The following is a 23,162-nucleotide window of genomic DNA, read 5'->3' on the forward strand; positions in this document are numbered from 1 at the left end:
TGTGTGTGTGTGTGTGTGTGTGTGTGTGTGTGTGTGTGTGTGTGTGTGTGTGTGTGTGTGTGTGTGTGCGTGTGTGTGTGTGTGTTATTGCATTATTCTTCCAATTATTGTTTGTTTAGACTTAAATGGTCTTCATGTCTGAACCCTTTCAATTTTAGAAACAGTCAGGACTTTGTGAGTATCTAATGCATTGGTTTTGATTTTTGTTTCATGTTTCTTTTTTTCTTTTCTTGAAAAAGTGTGTAATCGATGTTACATTGTGTGCTAGTAGCTAGTAGGTTTCAATCATTTGGAAGGATCTTCTTTCTCACTCTCATAAGTCTTTTTCTCCTTCGCAAATGAGTGTATATGCGTTTTAACGGCCATTCGGTACAGGAAGCCAAACCATGCTTAATGACTTTCTGTAAGTGGAGAAAAATATAGACAATGACAAGAAAGTCATTTTCTCCAAAGAATAGGAAAAAGAAAGAAAGCTTGGCAGAAATCTCAGGTTCCAACAACTTTACAACACATTCAAACTGTTTAAACCAAAAAACAGGCACAGTGTTCAAAAGTTCATGCGTGAAAGGAAAACCTCCCTGTGTATTCTCCTACAGACTAGAATTCTTTATTTTTCTCTGAACTGATCTTTTGAATTTGAATTTGTACTTTAGTGACTTCAGTTGGCAAACAAGTGACTTGGCGAATGAAAAAGAGATGAAATATTCAACAGTTGATGAAACTGCTCCATGTGTGATCAAAAGGCTGCGCAGAAATGCCCCTGGGTTTGTGATGGATCTGCCAAATTTGAACCAGACTGTCACGGACACAGAAAGATCATTGGCAAGCGCTTAAACTAGCATATAAACATGCTCACACTCACAATGCTTAAATCTTATTCAGGAATATAAATATTGTCTCATTCTACACATTTGATAACAAAATATTGATGTGTGACTTTCAATAATGACTAAACTGATTGTATTCTTAACCTCCAGATAAGGTTTAAATATGAACACACAAGGTTCGTAGTTCCAATTACATTTCTTAAAGTGAATACATGAAGAAAAAACACATACAGAACATGGGAAAAGGAACAGGCACACACTTTCTTTAACCCCAAAACAAATCAAAAATATGTAAAAGCAGACCTGTTATAAAAGTTGATGTGAGACTGGAACAGATTAACATAAACTTTAGATTTTCCTGTTGTTATATACAGTATGTTCATGGCATTTGAAAACGTTGTGTAATCCAAGTTGCAGAGGACTCACACATGGCTGCACTGACAGGTCCTCTCCACTAGGAGGGGGTGTCATTATAGGGTTGGCGTTCCTGCTCACTGCTTCCTCTGGGCCAATATCTTTCTGCAGGATCTGAGATTTAAAATAACCACCTGCAACCTGGAGAGGACTGTGGTGCAGTTCTGTGGGAAGCAACCGCTCAGCAGTATATAAATTCCTCTTAAAGTTTTGTCTTAGAGAATGGAAAGCTGACACAACAGAGACAACGGAAAGAGAGGCATTCAATTTACTTTGAACTTAAATCTAAGTGACAATCGTTTATGTACTAGGTGTGTGGCTGTAAATGTGTGTGTGGGTTAGGATCCAAGAGGAAAAAGGATAGGAAATCAATGAGGTTTACATTTCCGTAATTTCCAGGCTGGACTGGATATGTGTGTTCCCAATCTGTAAAGTTTATCTTAAATGCTAAGATAGCATCATAGACAGGAAGTTGTCTCCAAAGGGAGGCATGCCGCTATCCTCCCAGGGGTCAGAGGGGTCATGCCAGTTCAGAGAGAGGGAAATATCTTATCATTGCTTTACTACATCATAAGCACTTAAAATAAGAAACCAACCATTTACCTATACTGTGGTGCACTCTGTGTGTGGTCACATTTGTCGTTTAAACCACAAGATTTAGCTCTCAATTCAATGAATCAACATCAACAAAGGAGTCCTTTCCTGCATGTTTTCCAGTTAAGATGCATACTTGTTCATGCTCACAAGTCAAGACTGTACATGACGACATCCAGGGAGCCTTTGCCAACATGGATTTTCCCCTTTGAAGCAGTATCAGATCTGGCTTCAGCACAGGAGAAGGAGACGGCTGTAAAAGTTGGGAAAGGGAAGAACCTGATGAACGATGAACATGACAGCAGGGAGGATGAAGGGGATAAAGAGGAGCCGGAGCACAAATGGGAGTTTAGGGGAGGAAAGGCAGGCTGGAAATGATGAATCCACATCGTGAATGAGTGGTATCCCAAGGGAGGGATGGTAAAAATATATCATAAGGCTTCTGTCAAGCAAAGTGTAAACCTATTATCCACTCCGATATATCACCATGGGTCTGTGACTTTGATTTACAGCCTTATTTCATCGCCTATTAAAAACATATCAGTCAATTGAATTAACATATTTAGTTGCTACATTTCAGAGGTGGGCTTTCTGTCTATGTGTGTGATTAAAATAGAATTCCTTTTTATAATTCACTCTCTTACCCTTTTTTTTTTTAACCGTGATGGGACTCCAAGTGTGTTCCCCTCTTAAAAATGTTCTGTGAATCTTAAGAGCATAGGTCAAAATATCATATACTCCTATAAAACATCAATCCACAGATGGAATATAAAGCTGTCATTATAGAGTGTAGAACGATGTTAAGTCTGAGGTACGGGGTGTCTTTGGGGCTCTGGGATGTGATGGTGGTAAAGAAATTCATGAGAAATCCATGTGCAGCACCGTGAGGGAGGGGGAGACAATAAGCTTGAGTCAGAGCAGGAGGTAGGATTTTGGAAGGGTGTGGGTGGGTGAGAGCAGGACGTAATGGTATGGAAAAGACAGTGAGGGAGTAATAAAGAGAGTGGGTGGGTATGGGTGTGTGTTAGAGAGTTGGTATAAAGGCTCCCTCTCTGACTCGCACTCACATATCTCCTGTTTATTTTTTTGGGGTGTGTGTGTGTGCGTGTGTTTATTAGACAACCGGAGCGTGTGTGTGTTTGTGCCCTTGAGGACTGATTCCTCCCCAGGATGCATCAGCTGCTCGTGTTGACCTCAGTGCTGGTGGCACTCTGCTCTTTAGGGAGTGTGGATACTTCCGCCTATGACAAGATAGTCACCCACAGTCGCATACGGGCCAGGAAAGAAGGGTAAGGAGATGGGACATGGGGGAGGAAGGGAGAGAGGGATTGAAAGACTTTTTGAGGTGAAAGACATGTTGACAAATGTCAAAATTAATTTAGTAGATAGCTGGCAATTTTTTTTTTTTTTAAAACCCTGATCAACTTGTTTGCATTTGTGTGCAGAACATATATTTGCACAGTTGTAGTAGTATCAGTAGTAAGTTGATGGATATTTACCCATATGTACTTCAGTATTTATATCTGTGATACACTTTAACGTGATTTTCATCCCAAAGAGCACTCGATCATTATTTGAGAAACAGGCCGGCCACATTGATGAAATTATTGATTTAGGCCATAATAGAACAATTCAATGTCGTCTGACACATTCATTCACTCCTCTGCTGTAAATAATGTGCCCAATTTACCGTTTGAAATTGATTCTGAGTTGAAATTTTTCATTTAAGTTAAAGGAATTATCTTTTTAAAAGGCTTTCATTGCTTTCTGAAATTGACCTATATTAAGAAGATTAGACAAAACAAGATTTTAACATATAAACTGCAAATTACATCAAACTGTCTCCCTCCTCTCCCCACATCCTGCCAACTTCCCTTTTCAACCCCCGGTTCTCTCTTTCCTTGTCACTCCCTCATCACCTCCTCCCCTCCCTTCTCTTACAGACCCAATGTGTGCGCCCTGCAACAGGTCCAGGGGACTAAAAAGAAGTACTTCAGCACATGTAGGAACTGGTACAAAGGCTCCATCTGTGGCAAAAAGACGTAAGTCTTTACCAAAAGAGTGACTGGATCTAATTGTTGACCTTACCTAAAGTGCAAACCACTCCCAGCTTCCACACATCCTTCACAATTACAGGAATATTTCCACATTTTCAAAGATTTCATTGAAGATCTCTTCAACCTGACCCTTTCTTTATGAACAGGAGAGGTCAGCTCTGTATGAGTCCTGTTTTCTGGACCCTCAGGCTTTTCCATCCCCTGAAGTCAACTTAAAACATAGCTGTCTGCATTTTTCCTTGAGGGTTCATGATGATGAAGACGATGATAATAAATTAGTATTTGAATTGCAAACATTTTAAAGAGGTATTTTTAAGAATTTTAGGAGTTTCTTGAACATGAAAAGAGAAAAGACCCAAGCTGCAGCATACAGCTCCCTCTATCTCTCTCTATATATGCAGTATTTCTTTTCGTCCTCATCAAGCCCTCCCCAACTCTCAAGTCTGGACATGCTGTGTAGCCTGGGGGCCGGGGTTTCGCTCTGTTGTGAGTCTGTTGATGGTGTAAACTCTGCTTGACAGTGATGTCTCACTTCCCCTCTGACACGTTTCAGGTGCTCAGGAAAAATGTTGCCCATTTGCTTTTAGTGTGTGTGCAGTTTGGCAAAACTGAGTATATATCGTTGCTCTAGTTTCCCCAGATTTGAGTTCTTGGCATGTCTAGTGGGTACCTGATTTGTGCTGTATGTGTGCATACAAGAAGAATGTGTGTATGTGTCTCATACTGAATTTTGAAACTCTTTATTCTGAGGCAAATCTTTGAGTGAGTTTAATAGAACTGCTCTAAGATGTTTTAATCGTGCTAGTTTAAGTGGAGGAGATAGCTGCTTCAGATTTCATAATAGAAAAAAATATATTTCCTTGTTTAAATAGGCCTATTAAAAAGATAATACGCCAAAATTTGTGATTACGAGCAAAAGAGTTGAGTGCATGTTGCTATATATTTGAGCTTCTGCAAGGGATATAACATCAGAGGGCATGTTGCTGATGGATTTATGTCAGTGTAATATTGTCTCGTGACATAAAAGTGCTTAACAATTAGATATTACAGCCGCTGATGTGTTGATGGAGTGTAAGGCTCGGCTGGAGCTGTGCACACACATGCATATTACATTACATTACATTACAGCAGACGCTTTTATCCAAAGCGACTTACGATCAGTAGTATATTACATATCATTCACCCATTCACACACTGATGACAGCCTACCATGCAAGGTGCCACCATCAGACTCTAACTAACATTCATGCAACATCCAGTCTACACCGATGGCAAGCCATCGGGAGCAACTTGGGGTTAAGTGTCTTGCCCAAGGACACATCGACTGCCGAAGCCGGGTATCGAACCACCGACCTTCTGATTGGAGAACTACCTTGCTCTCCACTACGCCACAGCCGCCCCGCATATACTATACAGGAACACACATGCACACACACACCTTTTTAAGTCACCTGTAATACCTGCCTCTGTGTCAGGGTGAGCCTGAAAAAAGGGAGATGAGAGAGAGAATGGATAAAAGAGAGATTGAGTCCAGAAGTGGGTCATTTTCTCCCGACACAGTAAAGCAATGGACACTACTGAGATCATTTCTGTCCTTTGTATAAAGTGCGTAAAACAAGACGATTTAAGTTCAAATAAACTTTCAATGGTTTTGTATAAAAACATAGTTAAATGTTCCATCAGCAAGCAAATACACATTAGTTAAAAAAAAAAACAGACAAAAAAATAAGCAAAGATGGCAAAATGTTGCTTCACTCTCTCCCTCTGTCTGTGGTCACAGTGAGGACATTGTTCAGGAGAAGTGGAGGCAATCCACCCAGCTGTGATTATGTCTGAGCTGGATTTGGTGTTGATGAGAGATTAGGAAAGATTGTTTGAGTCTATAGTATGGCTATATCAATGTCCCAGTGTACAGTGCAAGCTGGGGTGCGAACAAGCTCCTGTTTAAACAAGTCTTGAGGGTGCAGCAGTTGAGGTCATATCTGGACTGAAACTCTTAAAACCCACCATTGCAAAGAAAATACTGTGTTGGTGTGAATTCAAAATGCACTGTGTTTGAATAATTCTCTATACAAGTTAAATTGAACCATGGGGATTTCTTAATGCCTTCATTTCCACAAAGAACTTTTGAAGTGCGTTGCTGGAGGTGCAGGTGGTAGCAATTTTCTTCAAAGTGAAGCGCTTTAGGTGGCAACATGACATGCAGGGAGTAGAGGAGAGGTGCTTAATTTGTGGTTAATCCAAAACAGTCTCTGAGAAGTTGTAAAGTTCATTTCCATGAAAAATAAAGGCAAAGTTGGCAAAGTATTCAAGAAGCCACTGGCACTGCAGAAAAACACTTGATGAGGACACAAGAGACTCCGTAATGATTTTATCTGATGCCAAACAACCCCACCTAGTGTTTCCGTGTAAGTACAGTATGTGTGTGTGTGTGTGTGTGTGTGTGTGTGCGTGCGTGCGTGCGTGCGTGCGTGCGTGCGTGCGTGCGTGCGTGCATGCGTGCGTGTGTGTGTGTGTGTGCGTGTGTGTGTGTGTGTGTATTTGTGCTCTGTGTTTCCACAACTGCTCATCTGGAAGCCACATTGAGCTAGTTCATACAGTGACACTGCCAGAGGCCTGGTTTGCAGTGTGCTGACTAGGTTTGACTGGATAATGCATCCATTATCCTGTCAGAGCGCAGCTATGGAGCAATGACTTCATAGCTTCCTAACAGCCAGCTTTGCTTGTATATTTTTGTATTTTACATTATAAACAATTAGTGTCAATGCATAGAATGATTGCAATATAAGCAACTTGGCTTTGTGCACAAAAATTGGTGTTTCACCATTCAGTATCATTGTATACATTAACATAAACAAACAAATGCTGATTGATTTGGATTAGAGAGGTTTGCCAAAACATGTGAGTCATTTAAGGGAGTTGAAGGGAGAAAGTGAGTGTGTCATCACAGCAGAAGTGTGTGTGTGTGTGTGTGTGTGTGTGTGTGTGTGTGTGTGTGTGTGTGTGTGTGTGTGTGTGTGTGTGTGTGTGTGTGTGTGTGTGTGTGTGTGTGTGTGTGTGTGTGTGTGTGTGTGTGTGTGTGTGTGTGTTTGAAGTGGCTATGAAGGGAGTTTTTCTCTCGCTCGTAATATATCACTACTGTACATTTCTGAAAGGAAAGCAAACAGCTTTTTGTTTTGGACGTTGTAGAGAAAGCAAAGAGTGCATATAGACACAGTGTTTCCATGAGAAAACAGAAAGCAGGAAACCTTAAAAACTCTGCTCTGAACCTCTCTAAGCAAACCTCTTTAGCAAACACACCGAGAGCTCCAACTGGAACTCATGAAGTCCTTCAGGTTAAACCCCAATTAAACTTATTCCAGAATTCAGGAACTCCATGGCTGTTTCTCTGACGGATCGTTGTTGAGCGTCCAATTTTGACTCACTGGTGTTTGTTTGCTATCTTTGGGGATTTATGTTAGCTTGGGATCATACCCAATAAAATGCCTGAATGTTTAATTACCGTCTATTGTTCATTTTCAGTAAAACTCTACTTGAAAAAAGTCATTTATACCTCCATTAAACCTTCTACAGGCTACTCACTTGTTGCTCACACTGTGAGTCTTCTCACACCTCATTATGCCATTCATAACACTGCAATAAAATGAGGCTTGATTTCCTGAAAACCATACAACAGCTTGAAGAGCTTGGGTCAGCTCCACATCTCCTTTTTATATTAGGAAGTCCCCTCAGCTGTTTCTTATGTTTTGAGCTCTGTTATCACAAAGTTCATAAGCTGCTCCTTCCACCCTAACGTCTAAATCTATCGCATGTTCAGAAGAAGTCGACTGTGTATCAAGATTTTGTTTTTCTTGGAGACTTCCTTGGGAATTAGATTAATGGCCAACAGAAAGTGCAGCTGTGGGGGCACCAGACACCCCTGTCTGGTTTTCATGTCAACGTACTTACAGTATCTAGACGAATGTAAAGTATATACTGCACAGCTCTGATTTCCATAGGAATGCGGTAGCTCCCTTACTTTTCTAAAACTATGCAGAAAGAGAGAAGTACTTGTGTACATATTTTATTAACAATAATCGTGGATAATAATAATAGTTTGGAGCTGTGGAGCTTGAGGCTTGCTTACTGGTCTCCTTTTGGGGAATTGTTCTTTTTCATTTGCCGTGTTTATTGTGACTCCGGTCCAGCTTTTCTCTGTGATTGCCTACTGGGAGTTGTGCACACTCTGGGTGTTTAATGGACCACTTTGATGTTAACTGTGTTTTTCTTGTCTTTTTTATTCTCCTTGACTTGCTTGCTTTTTTCTATGTTTTCTTACACCGTCACTTTTTCTGCTATGACTTTTAAATGTGTTTTGCCCAATTATGGATTTAATATTTGGTGAATAAGATCCTGTATTTGTGCGGCCTTTTTGTTCTGACCTAAATGTGCTCACCGTTCTCAGTCCCAGCGGTCTTCATTCTTTTCCATTACAGCTCCGGAGGTTGTTTTCCGGTAGTTCATGTTCACAGTCTGTGCATGAATATCATTAATGTGTGTTTTCAAGATCAGTTAATCTATTGTATCACAGGTCTAACATATTTGTGCTTTTTTTTTTTTGAAAGCCTGGTCCTATATGAATGCTGTCCTGGGTACATCAAGCTGGAGGGTATGAGAGGATGCCCTGCAGGTAAGTAGCTTTCAGCACAGCCTATTTATTGTCTTTTTTCCTGGTAAATTCTAAATTTAAATCACTCGTACTTTAATCTGTTTCTGACCATGAACAATTCCTTTGCTTCCCCCCCAGTGGCTCCCATTGACCATGTCTATGGTACGCTTGGGCTCGTAAAGGCTACGACCACACAGCAATACTCTGACATGTCCAAGCTGAGAGAGGAAATCGAAGGCAAAGGCTCCTTTACCATGTTTGCACCGAGCAATGACGCCTGGGATCTGGTGGAACCTGTAAGTGGACTGGAGGTTTTAAACTTATCTAAGGGAATACGAATAAATGCAATCATTACTCACACTTACTGCCATTTAACTAATGTTGTGATTCCCCTAGGCTGTACGGGCTGCACTGGTGAGCAATGTGAACATCGAGCTGTACAACGCTCTTCACTTCCACATGGTGAACGGCCGGATTTTGACCAAAGACATGAAGAATGACATGACTGTCACTTCTATGTACAATGACCTGGGGCTCTACATCAACCATTACTCAAATGGGGTTAGTTTGTTGAAATGCACAAGATCGCAAGAACACATGATTGAATTATATCTATGACCCCAAAGATTGTCATGGCTTAATATAACATTTCCTCTCTGTAAAGATTGTGACAGTGAACTGTGCCAGGATCACCCATGGTAATCAGATAGCCACAAACGGCGTGGTGCATGTCATTGATCGGGTCATCAGTGGTGTGGCCAACAACATCAAGGAAGTCCTGGATGTCACCGATGAGCTCTCCGCCTTCAGAGTATGTAGTATAAAGAGCACTCTAAGATAAAAATGACTTACAAAACCAGCCTTACTTTTGAATGTACAAGAAGTGGAATGTTTGTAAAAAAGAAAACTAAACTATAAATAATGCTGATTTAAAAATAGTATAAATCAGAAACTCCTTGCAAGCAAAATGTTTGAACCAGTTTAGTATATCACAGAATGACAAAACGTTACATGTGAGACACACTGTCTTCTTCTTACCCAGGATGCAGTATTGGCTTCTGGTATGATGGACAAGCTGGACCAGCCTGGCCACTATACTCTGTTTGCTCCCACTGATGAAGCCTTTGAAAAATTGAGCCCAGCCTACCGAGAGCGTATCATGGGAGACGAGGCGGTTATTTCAGGTACATTGTACATGGGACACATTGATGATGGCATAAACTGCTATCATACCATGCATTAGTTGATTTTGATGTGCAGAAGAAGATCCAGATTGAAATATTTTACCATCAACCAGATAGATGGCACAAAATGTTATACATTCATCCCAGATGATGTAGGCTAATGAGTTGGGGATCCCCTAGTTTTCCCCTGGTTTTTAGTGAAATAACTCAACAAATATTGAATGGACTGCCATGAGATTTGGTGCCGACATTTATGTCCTCCTCAGAATTAATTATTAATGCTTAATGCATGCTGACAAGTTAATGTCAAAACTACTGTAACCATCTTCCAAACCATTTCTGCAAATCCTACCAAAAGCATGTCAAAACTGAGATGGACGACGCATCAAATTTGCAGGAGTAAAAACTAGACACACACTCACACACAAAAGCACACCGCACAATGAAAGCAGGAAATCCATGTCTCCACAGTTTCAGCTTATCTGCTTATTTGCTGAGTCAATGGCTTGCCAGGAACAACCATTAGCATGAAACCAGTTTGCTGTGACCTCAATGATTGGCTCCCTCATGGGACACAATTTAAGCTCAGATAAATTCACAGACACTTGGCAAACAGGATTTACCGACCAACCATGAAAGGAAAGCCTCCAAAGTAAACATGAAGCCTTGTGTCTTGGTCTAAAAGGAGAGCGAAGCGTAAATTGGCCTGCAGTTTGACACCAATTGCATTTGAATTTTTGTGGGTTTGGAAGGGTTATTCATGTTGTTATTGCTACACTTTCGCAGGCCAGGCATTGCTAAATTTGACAGTTGGACTCAGTCGGAGGTGTAATTCCATATCTAAATGTTAACAGAAGTGGCTAAATATTTCTAAAAAAGCTGAAAGAATATGTGTAACTCAGTGTGCATGAAAAAACCTAAACTGTAAACCTTGGATTTTCACAACCAGATTACAAAAATAACTACAGGCAACTCACAAAGTGTTTGAAATATCAGCAATTTTTTTCTGTTTAACACTATCTTTCACTCTCACACTTCAACCCACCAGCCCTGGTGAACTACCACCTGTTGAAAAGCGTCCAGTGTTCAGAAGGAATCATGTCAGGGTCGGTGCATGAGACTGCAGAGGGCAGCACCATAGAGATCGGCTGTGATGGCGACAGTTTGACAGTCAATGGAATCAAGATGGTGCTGAAGAAGGACATTGTCACCAGCAATGGCGTCATCCACTACATTGACCAGGTGCTCATCCCTGACTCAGGTAAAGCACATCTTGAATATTCTCCCTCGGCAAATATTAATGTATGTTCAAATCATTTGGCTAAATTGTTTCTCTGTGATCGCCAACATGTTATGTTTATGTGATTCATATCAGCCAAGGAAGGGATTGAGCTGATGGGAGACTCCCAGAGCACTTTTAAGGACATGGTGAATGAATTGGGCTTAGCGTCTGCCATGGGTCCGAAGACAGAGTATACACTCCTTGCTCCTGTCAACGCCGCCTTCACCAGTGAGTTGATCTCCAAATAAGTTCTTGTGGGTGGCGCAGAGATTTAGAGAATTGACCTTGCTCAAGGATGTGAAAGGAAAGTCATATTTTGTCTCTCACTGATCAAAAAACTGTCAACTCATTTTATTCTTTTCACTAGAACTTTTTAAGGCATCCAGTGGAGGAAATGTTAAATAAGGCCTGGCATGTAACATTGCCCGGGTCATTTTACATCTGTTACTTTTCTCTGTTTGTCAGATGAGGTGCTGTCAACAGAGCAGAGACTGCTGAGATTTATTTTGGAAAACCACATATTGAAGCTGAAAGTTACACTGAGTGAACTCTACAATGGACAGCTGCTGGAAACAGTGGCTGGCAAACTGCTCAGAGTCTTCATTTACCGCACTGTGAGTACTATGTGTGTGTGTTTGTATGTGTATTGTTGTATTAAAAGCGCCAACAGAGTCGGGAAGGAACAGGAAAATAAGATTTGGAAAGACAATGGAGAGGGTCGGCTTCCATATTGGAAATCTCAAAGCCATTACTGGGCCCCTTACCAAGTGTTAACATGATTTGGCAATCTTTCAATTGAAAGCAAATGCAATAAAACAGCTAATTAGTCCAGCTCTTGGCAGATAAAGTGTGTTTCTGCTCTGGCGGTTCAGATATTAGGAACACCTGGGTTTAATTTCCTAACAGAAACTTTTGTATTGGTCTTTTTGATTGCAATCAACCAGGACAGTGTGACATCCCCCCTCCTCTAAACTTAATAGTTACCAGATTGGTACAGTGACGTTAAGACCTGTAAACCTGCTCTCTGGATGTTCTTCTTGTTCTTCTTTGTTAGGCTGTGTGCATAGAAAACGCATGTATGCTGCGTGGCAGTAAAGAGGGAAGCAAAAGTGCCCTCCATGTTATGAAGTCTCTCATCAAACCAGCCGAGAAAACAATCTACGAGCTCCTGATTGCTGATAGACGGTTTAAGTAAGAACTACACCTTATTTAAGGATTTTTTTGCTGTACCATATTTGTTGTTGTTTTATATATATCTATTCTTTCCTGATCCTGACAGCACAATTGTCTAAAATGAGAAACACCCTACATGACATAAAATCTGGTCACCTCCAAGCTCAGGACTTATTGCTCCATTATAGCCAGAGCTTTTCTTCAACTGGAGGAGAAAGTTTGTTTGTACAATCTGAAAGACAGTGGTTCACCGTGATGTAAAACTGAAACTGACAACAGAACTGGCACAAAAAACCAACTTTTTTTTTTGTTGCTTTCTTTGTGGATTTTAAAACTTAAACGTAATTATAATTTCCATGATGAGTAAAAATTCAACCTAGGGATACATTTAAATTGAGGCTTAATTTCGTACTTTATGGTGATTGTTTGAATTGACTTTTTTCATTTTTGACAAATGTAGGATTTTTCTGTCGCTGATGGAGACAGCAGGTCTGACTGATCTGCTGAAGCAGGAAGGCTCCTACACCATCTTTGCACCAACTGACGATGCCTTTGCTAATCTCAGTAGAGAGGACCTTGCTCTGCTCAAGAGTGAGTACTCTACTGAAATCCACATCCTTTCATATGTCTCCCTTTTGAAGATCGGGGATTGCTGTCAAGCTAGTTGTACTGATTTAAAGTTGTTTAATGCAGGGATGAGGGGTGAAAAATATGAAAAATGCTAGCTCTCAGTATTTAAATCATGTTTGCCTTTTGCTGTCATTAACAGGTGATCTGAATGCTCTGAGGGTCATTCTGCTGTACCACTTCAGTAATGGCATCTTCATCAATGGAGGATTAGAGGGAGGAGTTACTAATCTGCTCAAAACCCTCCAGGGCAATAACCTGCAAGTTCTGTCTGTATGTACAATCCATCACTCGAGTGTGTATTTGTGTCCTCAAATTCAAAGACACAGGACTGGTTTCATCAAACAGGGATAAATAATTGTAGGTTGCATCATCACAATAAAAAGTGTTTTGAGTAAGATGTGTAACCATGATTATACCCCACAAACTAGTAGACAGCTTTCAATTCCTGTCCACATTTGATTAAAAAAAGGAACTCTGGGAAATGTTGGAAATTTTCAATTTAGCGGAGAAGCAGATTTTTCCTTTAAGATTATATTTGTATTATGTAATTAAGTTTCATATGACCCCACTTTTTTCGTTTACTCAAAGCCTCCATTGTAAAACTCAAACCCAATATTTCCCCACATTCTCATTTAAACAATAGCATCAAAGACTCAGTGCTAATCTAATACTTCAAAGCTTGATCTCTGTGGAGAAAGGCCAGAAGTAATAAAACCTGGATTTCTGTCCTTTCCATCAACTCCTACTCTTGGTATTCACCCACCACTCCCCACCTCCCACTCTAATGTCCTCCACCTGCCATTTTTCTCTGTCTACCTTGCCCTTGCTCATCAATCCTCACGTCTGTTTTATCATCATTTCACCCATTACCTCAATTTTGCTTTCCCTCTTTCTCCTATCAGGCAAATCAGCAGCCAAGGACTTCCTTAATGGATACAGGAAAGCTTGTCTGAGATAATACCCATGGGGACAGTGACTCATTTAAACATGTGGTTAAGCTTTTAAAAACTACTGATCTGGCTCAAGTTGGTGGGTGAGAGAGATGGAGGACAAGGGAAACCTATTTCTTACTGATTCAGCATGCCCACCCCAGGCACATCCACCTTAAATTTCAGGAAATTAGGAATGCCAAGATCTTACTTCTGACAGCAGAGCACATTGCCTGGGATTCTTATTAAGTCTCAACTGATATCAAAACCTCTCAAAACCTGTTAAACTATTTCATAAAATTCAACGTCTTTAAGTCTGGTAATTAATTTTAGGCAGTAGCTGACATGTCTATTGATAACCTTGAAAATAGATGTGCATATATTGTTTTTTTTCTGTTTTTGACAGGTAAACAACTCTATTCAAGTCAATTCTGTGGATGTGCCAGACAGTGACCTGATGGCAACAAATGGTGTAATCCATGTGGTGAAGAATGTTCTCTATCCTGCAGGTGAGAACACCAGACATTATAATGCAATCATGCAATGTGCAAACTGTGCAGGGATGAAATATATTATGGTATTTTGATGATGTATATTACTTACAGATCTTCCCGTGGGCCGCCAGGACCTCCTGGTCCTCCTGAAGAAGCTGATTAAGTATATCCAAATAAAGGTAGATAGAAGATAGAATACACAGTCTGGATATGCATAGATTAATGTGAATCTTTCTTTAATTTTGTGAGGTTTATGCATTTCATTTTATGCTTTTTGTTCTTCAGTTTGTTTCTGGATTTTCATATGAGGAGATCCCACTCACGTTCATCAGTAAGACTCTTTAGCACTCATGACGTGTGAATATAATTGCATTTTCAACAACTTAAAACTACTTCTGTTACTTCACAGGGAGGATCATCACAACTACACATGTTGAAAAAGGTAAGACCGCTATTACTAACTACATGATTAAAAGACAAGTTTTGAAACTGTCATGATCCTACAATAGCCTATATTTATCATTTGTTATGATTTTAAAAGGCATGAAACCAATTAATGTCCTTTGTTCAAAAATGTGCAATCGTTCTGGAGTTGAAATCCAATCTGAACCCACAAGTTTATTATCTGCATGTCATCGCCATCCACTTGGACCTCTTGGCTTATTCAATCAGTTCCTTTAGGGATGACATAATTAGGCTGTCAAAGCATAACAGAGTCAGAGACCATAGAGGACTCTTGGATGATGCTCATTCAGTTGGGCATAGTCCAGTGCACTTTCCACAAATTAGAGCCTTCATATATTGGGTAACATAGGAGAGATGGAGTCCAATTTTTCAAAGGATATTAGGCACATGACATGGACTATAGATCTGAAGATCTGGACCTCAGGGGATTTAATCTTAAAGTGTTGCAATTCAATGCTCAAATTTAGAGTGATTCGTCTTTGTAAAGCAAACAAACTATACCTCAAATTATTATACTGTATGTTAAGAAGTTTGAATTAAAATGGTGCAGAATCCAAGACGTTTTAGCTTTGATCTACTCGAATTTGAACAAATATAACCTGTTAATGAATGATAAACTGCACAAATGGCATTAAAACCATGCAAAATACTCAGTTACACTTGTTATACACACACACATGCAAACACTTACACGCGCGCACACACACACACACACACACACACACACACACACACACACACACACACACACACACACACACACACACACACACACACAGACACACACACTTTGTTTAAAAGACAATCTCGCTCTAATTACTGGACTCAGCCAAATATCAAACGACCCTCAGGCAAAAGATTAAAAGGCCTCTGCTTTCGCCTCTTTTAAACTCGTAAAAATACTGTCACATTAAAAGTTCATCGCTCAGAATCAATAAATATAAAAAGTAGTGAAAAAATATGTTTCTGTTGAAGCTGATTATAAAGAGGAGTTGAAGGCTTTTATTGACTGGAGAAAAATGTGTGATTATGTAACATGTCACTTTTTTTCTCCTTTTGCATTATTTAAATCAGTAGATACTGATACTTTAAATACCAAAACTTGTAAATATTGTATAAAATATAAACATGTCTGTAATTGATTCTTCAAACACAAAAAACTGATGAGAAAATTAAATCTCTCCATCTGGAGCAGCTCACTGGACCGTGGAGTGTAACAACAGTGGTTATTAAAATGCAATCTAATATCTTACACACATTAGCCTCTATTTGTTCTGCATGCTTTTGATAACTTCATATACTCAGAGAGTGTGTTCAAAAGATAACCTTTCTTCCTATCATTCTTAAAGTATACTCATGTTACCGCTCCCTCATTACAGTCCCTGATGTAACAAAGGTGACCAGAGTCATTCAGGGAGAGCCCTCCATCACCAAGGTGACCAGAGTCATTCAGGGAGAGCCCTCCATCACCAAGGTGACCAGAGTCATTCAGGGAGAGCCCTCCATCACCAAGGTGACCAGAGTCATTGAAGGACAGCCTACCTTCACCAAGGTTACAAGAGTCATCGAGACAGAACCAATAATCACTAAGGTGGTCATCGAGGGGGAGCCATCCATCACCAGGGTGACCAGAGTCATTGAGGGAGAGCCTTCCTTTACACAAGTAACCAGAGTCATTGAAGGAAAACCCAGCATTACCAAGGTTACAAGAGTTATCGAAGGTAAGTTCCTGAATGTTTAACAATGTTTAAATCACTCATATTTTAAGTGCAATTGAAAGGTTGGAGTATCAAATTTGGACATCACAAAGGTTTTGACATAGATTTAATAACACAACTTGATTTATTTAATGCAGGCGGAGATCTTGATGCAGATGGGAAAATGATTGCAGGTCAGTTCCTCTTAACATGTTTACTCCTTTGAAGAGCTAAAACAGTCTAGATTGAAGCACTTTAATGTGTCTTGCTGACCACAGTTAACTGAGCATCATTATCTAATGTGAATTTCATGTTTCCTTGCTGATCATCAATTTATTCATCAGTAAAATTAATTTTCATGGTGTGCACCATTTTAGCCTTTGAGGCAGAATGAGTAAAAACAATGTATAGACTAATACAAAAATGATCTCTCTCAATCATCACTTATGACCCACTAGTAGTGTGTGGCATAGTCAGAAGTGCCCTTATATTGCGTTAGGCTTTGTGGCCAAGGACATTTTGTAACCTTCCCAATATGTTTCTGACACAAAATTTGCACATGATAACTATGCAAATTGGTTCAGTTAAAAATGATCCGCAATGCCTTAGTCCATTTTCGTCAATGAGTCCCAAATAATTTTTTCCTAAATATTGTCAATGTTCACTCCACACAACAAAAACCTATCCAGTTAAAGAATGTCTAAGTGCAAAACGACATAATACATAAACTATTTGGACCCCAAATGAGGTTGCTAACACTTACGTTAACTGTAGTTGCTAGGCCTGTTCTGTGACCAATAACGTTTTGCATATTACCATCTTCATTGTATACCACCTGCTCGGCAATCTCAAGCCATATATTGTTCTCAATTTGCTTATTGAGGTAGTTGTTGCATTGTTCGTCGTACATTATTGGGTGTTGAGAGGGGATACCCATTGTTCCGATTGCATATTATTCCGAAACACCAATAGTAAAAATAAAAAAAATGTCCCATCATACCGAGAGCTCATTTGTCCGACAGTTCGTTGCACCAAAAACCAACTCCCATTGTCACAAAGTCCTTTGCTTCTAAAATACACACTCCTCTTGCAACAAACAGAAGCGCGTGGCTCAATAATTTGCAGAATGACGCTGATATTTTATATGATATCAGTTTGGACAAAGAATTCCACTGGTCAAACATAAAGTCACACATGTCGAAATGGAGGTCTGTCTGAATATTTTTTGCCATGCACAAATATTCTGCAGGGCTGTGCAAGCATTCATACGAACCAATAAAATAATTTATATAAATATATGTGCAAATTTTTCCGATGAAAATCTGTGCTTGGTGTGAAATGGCTTTATGGTGCCTAACTCAACCCTTTAGGCCAATAGGAGGTGTGGGGGTAGGTGAGCTTTAAGCTGTTTTCACCTAAATCTGCTTCACAGGTGTCTTGCAGCTTAGTTTGTGAGCTAAGAATGTGTGTATGTGTTCATAAATACTGCACAACAATGCTTGACTTTGTGTTGGCGGTGGCGGAGGAGGTGTTTTGCGGGGTGTATGTACCTGTCAGTCTGTCGTTGCTAAGTCTTTTAATGACTTTCAACACCCTTCTCCGCTGCCGGTCCGAAGGTGGAGCCAGATACGCCACGGCGAATGAGCCTGTTATCATTGAGGGTAGGATCTCCTTACACAAACTCTTTATACCAAACAGGTTTATTTCAATTGTTTGTTCTTTTCTCCTTGAAATAATCATTTATCAATCTGCATTCAGGCAGGATTTGTGGTTGCTTCAAGGTGGAAAGTAACTCTATAATTGATTTTATATGTTACATTTGTCAGTATTTGTGATCTAATGGTTTTCTTATGAACTTCAGGCCCGGACTTCTCTAAGATCACCACAATCCACAGCAACCCAAATCTGATCCATGAGGAATCGGAGAGAATTACCAAACTCATTCAAGGTGAATACTCAAAACTGTATATGGTCTGCTCAGATTTTGAAAAGCATTTGCATGTTTGTGTGTGCCTTAACACAGTGACTGACTGTGTCGTTTTTTTTCGTTTCACAGACGGAGGTGGATTCGCTGCTGCCAGGAAAGCTCCAGGTGAGAGCATAGTTAGTTGAAGACACAGTCATCAACACCAATCTTGGATCGGACTAAAAAGAGTTTGCCAAAAACTACATAATCACTGCTGGAAAATTTCCCCAGCAAATGTCAAATCTTTAACCACCAACTGTCATCGTTGGATTTTACTTTCCCTTTTTTCACATTTTCTACTTTACATTATCTACCTTTGAATCCTTCTCCCTATTCAGTCTCATATCTTTACACCTTGACATGTTTTATTTTGTCCTTGTCTTCATTCACACCTCCAATTCCTCCTATTAACCCTTATCTCGTCTTTTACAGCTGGAATGAGAAGGAGGAGAACAAAGCTGGTTAGGCGTCACCACAAGCCAAGCGAGTGAATCCAACAGAGAGAAAACACCTTCGGGATCACCGCAGAGACTGTATGCATCTCCAGTGCTCCTGGTTGAGTGCTTGAAAAACTGTGGACCAATAGGGAGCGATCTAATCAATCTAGCTATGTCTTTGCTCAGACCACCAGTAAGAATGATTGTTTACTATTCCATCTGGACCATACTGTTTGTGATAGGCATGTTAGGAATCAGAATACCTTGTAAGTCATGTAAGTATGCAACGGAATTATGGACTGTTGCCGTGGGGTAGATGGTGTGTAAGAGAAGATATATTCTACCATTGAGAGATTGTGTTTAAAAGTTTAGTTTTAATCATGTCACTTTGTTAACGGATGGCTTGGGAAGATTTTTGTATGTTTTTTTATGGTTCTTGAATTCAGTACAATGAATGCATTTTAATGAATATGACAAATGAAACAGAGTTACCATTAGATGCTGTTTTGAACCTCTGTAAATTATCACATGGTGATTAGAAAAATACAATTACATTTTATACAGTTTTCAGAAATTCTTTCAAGCTTCCATGTCTGTTTTTACTCAACAAAATCATGTTTCATGCTGTTGAATGTGATCCTGAACTCAGTATGTCCCTGTACAACCAGGCTCAGGCTGTTCTCATACACTGTTCTTAGCTGTACCTACGGAAAGTAATTTACTATAATTGTTTCATAGCCCACATAATCAATTTGCATGTAGTCCGCGTAAGTATGAGCTAGGACAGGTGACATAGTATAAAGAGCCGTGGTATAGGGAGGAGGTCTGGGGAAGATGGGAGGGTCTAAAAACAAAATTTAACTTTCACCAAGGAGACCGTTGTTGGTGTCCAGTGTGAAACTCAGAAGTCAACGTTGACTTATCTGTCAAATAACTTTTGCACTAAAGTTACTCCACTTCTGTAGTTATTTTAACCCAAACCACAGCCTTTCCCTTAACCTAACCAATACGTTTTTATGTCTAAACTTATCCAAGTATTTCAAAAGTGCTTATCAGAACCCAAACCAAGATCTTTTCCTGAACTTAACCATGTAGTTTTGTTGCCTATGAGCTGCACTGATGGCTCAAGCTGCTGGATATTTGTAGGGAAATGCACAAAAAAACAAGAAATAACCTGAATATATCATACAAACCATCAAATGAGGATATGTTGACATGCTTCACAATCATATTTTAGTTTTTTCCTCAAGGAGAAAGTGCTAAATAAAATGAGCATATTGACTTCAGAATACCAATATGTGTTCCATTAATCTTATCTTTCAATTGTTATTGCTAAAAGTGCTATGGAACCAAACTAAGTCAAAACCTATGCATCATAAAAAAATGTAATATAGAACAACATCAGTGCCTAACAGTGAGATATTAGTTTATCTCAAATCTGCATTATCTCATTTAATTTACCAACACAAAAGTAGAAGAGGATGAAGCTTCAATGTCCCACCATCAACCACATGTTGACATAACCCCTACCTTCTATATCCATATGGAACTTAACCAAAGCTCAGTAAACAACATAAAAATGTTCTGTATATTTTGTGAACAAATTTCTAAGATGGTGAGGTTTATATAGTTCTCTGACTTGATTTTTTAGTTTACCAAATTTGTTTAAGTCGTAAGTTCAAAATTTATATCACATTATTTTTCTCTTACATTACATCAATCTGTCACTTTTCTGCAAACCACAGATACATTGAATTTTGATAGACTGTTTCTGAACCAAAACTAATTTTTGTGTATCAATTGTATCATGTTTTAACCGCTCGTGGGGCTTTTGCCTTTTCAAAACTGGATTCTCAAAACCTTTAGTTTCACCTTGGATATGAACACAGGTCTCCTGGGTAAGGACTTGCATTTTATTCATCCATCCATCCAAACCAGCTTATTTCCCATGTGGACTTTGATTAAACATATTTGTGATACATCAAATACAAACCATAATGCGGAAAAAAAAGATTCTCCCAAAATTTAAATGACAATGCAGTTTTTTTGTATAGGAACATGATCTTTCGGAGACTATAGACTTTACAGAAACATAGCTTCCAGAATATCAACATGAATGAACAACTTGCGGGTGTGTCGAGCAGACAGGCCTACACTTGCAAATCTGTCATCTGTCATGCTTTAGAACACTTACCTTGATCATCTACCAAATGAAACTTATAAACTTCACCCGAAAAAAATGTGTTCAAAGGATTTCCAAAAAAGCTATTTCATACAGATTTGTCTTTTTCATCTCCTGAACAAAATGTATCTGCATGGTGAAAAAAATGTCATAAACATTGTATACAACAACAGGCCAGATTTGAATAACTACATAACAGTTAAACTATGCTCTATTTACCAGTAATTCAGTGTCCATCTCATGTGCGACTGTATGTTATGATAAACTGCGACTCTATCTTGCAGTTTATCATAACATATATTCCTTCTGTGAAGAAAACTAACATGGGACTGTGCGCCAAAAAAATTACGAAATAGGACTGAATGTGTAGCTCTGTTGCAAGATCATTAAAATGATCCATGGCAGGTCTTCCAGTTCGGCAGCAGCAGAGGGGAGTTGACTGCATCAGAGGGGAGTTGAAGTTTGCACAAGGATTGCTGGCTTAACGTCACAGAGTGCTGATAAAAAGGTGATGAAAAGAGGTCATGATAGGATGTCAGCTAACTATGTGTGCATATGCAGCACATGGGTACAGAAGCTTGGAGTCTTTGCATTATTTTGCATTGAAACAGTCAACACAAAGTTGATTTTGTCTCTGCAAGTTTATTATTTGAGTTAATCACCAGGATGAAATGTTTTTGCTTCTTCTAGTTCTTTATTCATCCATTGATGTATTGGAACCTTTTGTTGTGGAAATGTAGATCAGGTGCCTCCAATTTCTCATGATCATCTTTGATCACCAGATCGGAGTCCACCTGTGGTAATTTTAGTTGATTGGACATGATTTGGAGAGGCTGACACCTGTCTATATAAGGCCTCACACACAAAGAATATGGGAGCAAAATCCAAGCCATGAAGTTGGTAGTTTTGGCATTATGGGGTATTGATGAGGGAAAAAATAAATTTAAAACAATTTAAGAGCAAAGCTGCCTCTCACACATAATGCTATGAGAAACAATGCTAGTTTTCTGCATTTTGGTCCAAAAATGTAGTTGTGATACTTCAGCAGTGACAGTTACATGATATTTATGTAAACATGTAAAAGGCAAAAGGTTTGCTCTTCTTTGCCTTCATTCAGTTATAAGACTCATCACAGTCAAGTGATCAGTTTGAGAATGCTTTCTGGTGGATAGTTTGATGAGAAGATTAACACCAATCCGATATATCTCTAAAATTACAGCCAGTTACCTTAGTTTAGCACAAAGTCATAGGGTGTTCGTATTTCTGTTACACAGGAGGTGCTGCTGGGTCTGGTGGACCCATTGCCTTTTAATTCAACATAATCATTTTAATATAATCTTTTTTTTTTTAAATACTCACCAGATGGTTACTTCAACCAAATTGCAAGAAATATAAACAACACATATGTTAAATTTGTTCCCTTTCCCTTTGTTAAATCACATTTATGAAAAGAGGTGCCACTCGTTTTTCTTTATTTTTTTATTAAAATGTAACAAAATAAGGAAATGCATCATAAACAGGCATAACTGGGAAACATAAACATAAACATACTCAATAACATCTGTCTGAACAACAAATTAAGGCATTTGAACATGGCAATTATACTTATATCAGACTATACCACACATGAGGGGCAGAGTCTCACTGTATGTGCATTGCATGGCACTGCTTGCATGTACATTGGCAGTCCATCATGGGTCCACACGCTTCATTTCTTTTTGGTGCAGGTAGAATCCATAATGAAAAGATAAGGATTTTTTGACATCCATATCAGCTGTCATTTGGACTTTGGCCCAGGATTGTCTAGTCCAATGTCTGGCTGCTCAATGGGTCCTGGAAATTATTTTGGTTTCCAGAGACATCTATGGCTGGCTTCAGCTTGGACCTGAAAACACCAGCAAGGATGAGAACCCCAAAGTAAGCATCCAAACCTGCTTCCACCTCTCAAAAACTTTGCTCCCTTCTAAATTGGTGCAATCGAGCTGATTTTTTTGATCGGGGATGGCATGAAAAGGCTGATGTCTTGTGCATTGACTGGTCCTGGTAGCATCCGAATCACATTGGCAGCCATGCGGGGGGTTCATTTCTTGAGCAGGTAGACCATCCTGACATCCATATGTTGTCATTTGCAAGCTGCTGACAGTCTAGTCCAATGTCTGGCTGCTCAATGGCTGGTTCTATGG

The 23,162-nt window shown here is 39.4% G+C and overlaps 1 protein-coding gene across 2 annotated transcripts; it reads left to right on the plus strand.

Annotated features, from left to right (window-relative positions):
• The first annotated feature begins 2,923 nt into the window (after positions 1-2,923).
• Positions 2,924-21,167, plus strand: LOC129113446 (periostin-like). Of its 2 annotated transcripts, XM_054625732.1 has the most exons (23): positions 2,924-3,124; positions 3,779-3,877; positions 8,497-8,561; positions 8,679-8,836; positions 8,937-9,101; positions 9,205-9,351; positions 9,583-9,724; positions 10,773-10,985; positions 11,100-11,234; positions 11,472-11,620; positions 12,061-12,197; positions 12,640-12,770; positions 12,949-13,079; positions 14,145-14,247; positions 14,344-14,411; positions 14,518-14,563; positions 14,642-14,674; positions 16,077-16,418; positions 16,553-16,588; positions 18,011-18,055; positions 18,256-18,342; positions 18,451-18,486; positions 18,793-21,167. In XM_054625732.1, the coding sequence occupies exons 1-23, from the start codon at positions 3,006-3,008 to the stop codon at positions 18,849-18,851; spliced, it is 2,646 nt and encodes an 881-aa protein (XP_054481707.1). In that variant the 5' UTR covers positions 2,924-3,005; the 3' UTR covers positions 18,852-21,167. The 2 variants fall into 2 exon arrangements, with proteins under 2 accessions (XP_054481707.1, XP_054481708.1); XM_054625733.1 differs by lacking the exon at positions 18,011-18,055 and having other exon boundaries at positions 18,793-21,144.
• The last annotated feature ends 1,995 nt before the right edge of the window (positions 21,168-23,162 follow it).

Source organism: Anoplopoma fimbria, chromosome 24 (genome assembly GCF_027596085.1).
Source record: "Anoplopoma fimbria isolate UVic2021 breed Golden Eagle Sablefish chromosome 24, Afim_UVic_2022, whole genome shotgun sequence".
NCBI classification, from domain to species: Eukaryota; Metazoa; Chordata; class Actinopteri; order Perciformes; family Anoplopomatidae; genus Anoplopoma; species Anoplopoma fimbria.

Bases quoted from the DNA above. Each gene is read 5' to 3' on its own strand.
- LOC129113446 (XM_054625732.1), top strand. From the start codon at position 3,006: ATGCATCAGCTGCTCGTGTTGACCTCAGTGCTGGTGGCACTCTGCTCT. The intron at 9,102-9,204 runs GTTAGTTTGTTG...CTCTCTGTAAAG, and splicing joins TCAACCATTACTCAAATGGG to ATTGTGACAGTGAACTGTGC. The intron at 14,675-16,076 runs GTAAGACCGCTA...CCCTCATTACAG, and splicing joins AACTACACATGTTGAAAAAG to TCCCTGATGTAACAAAGGTG.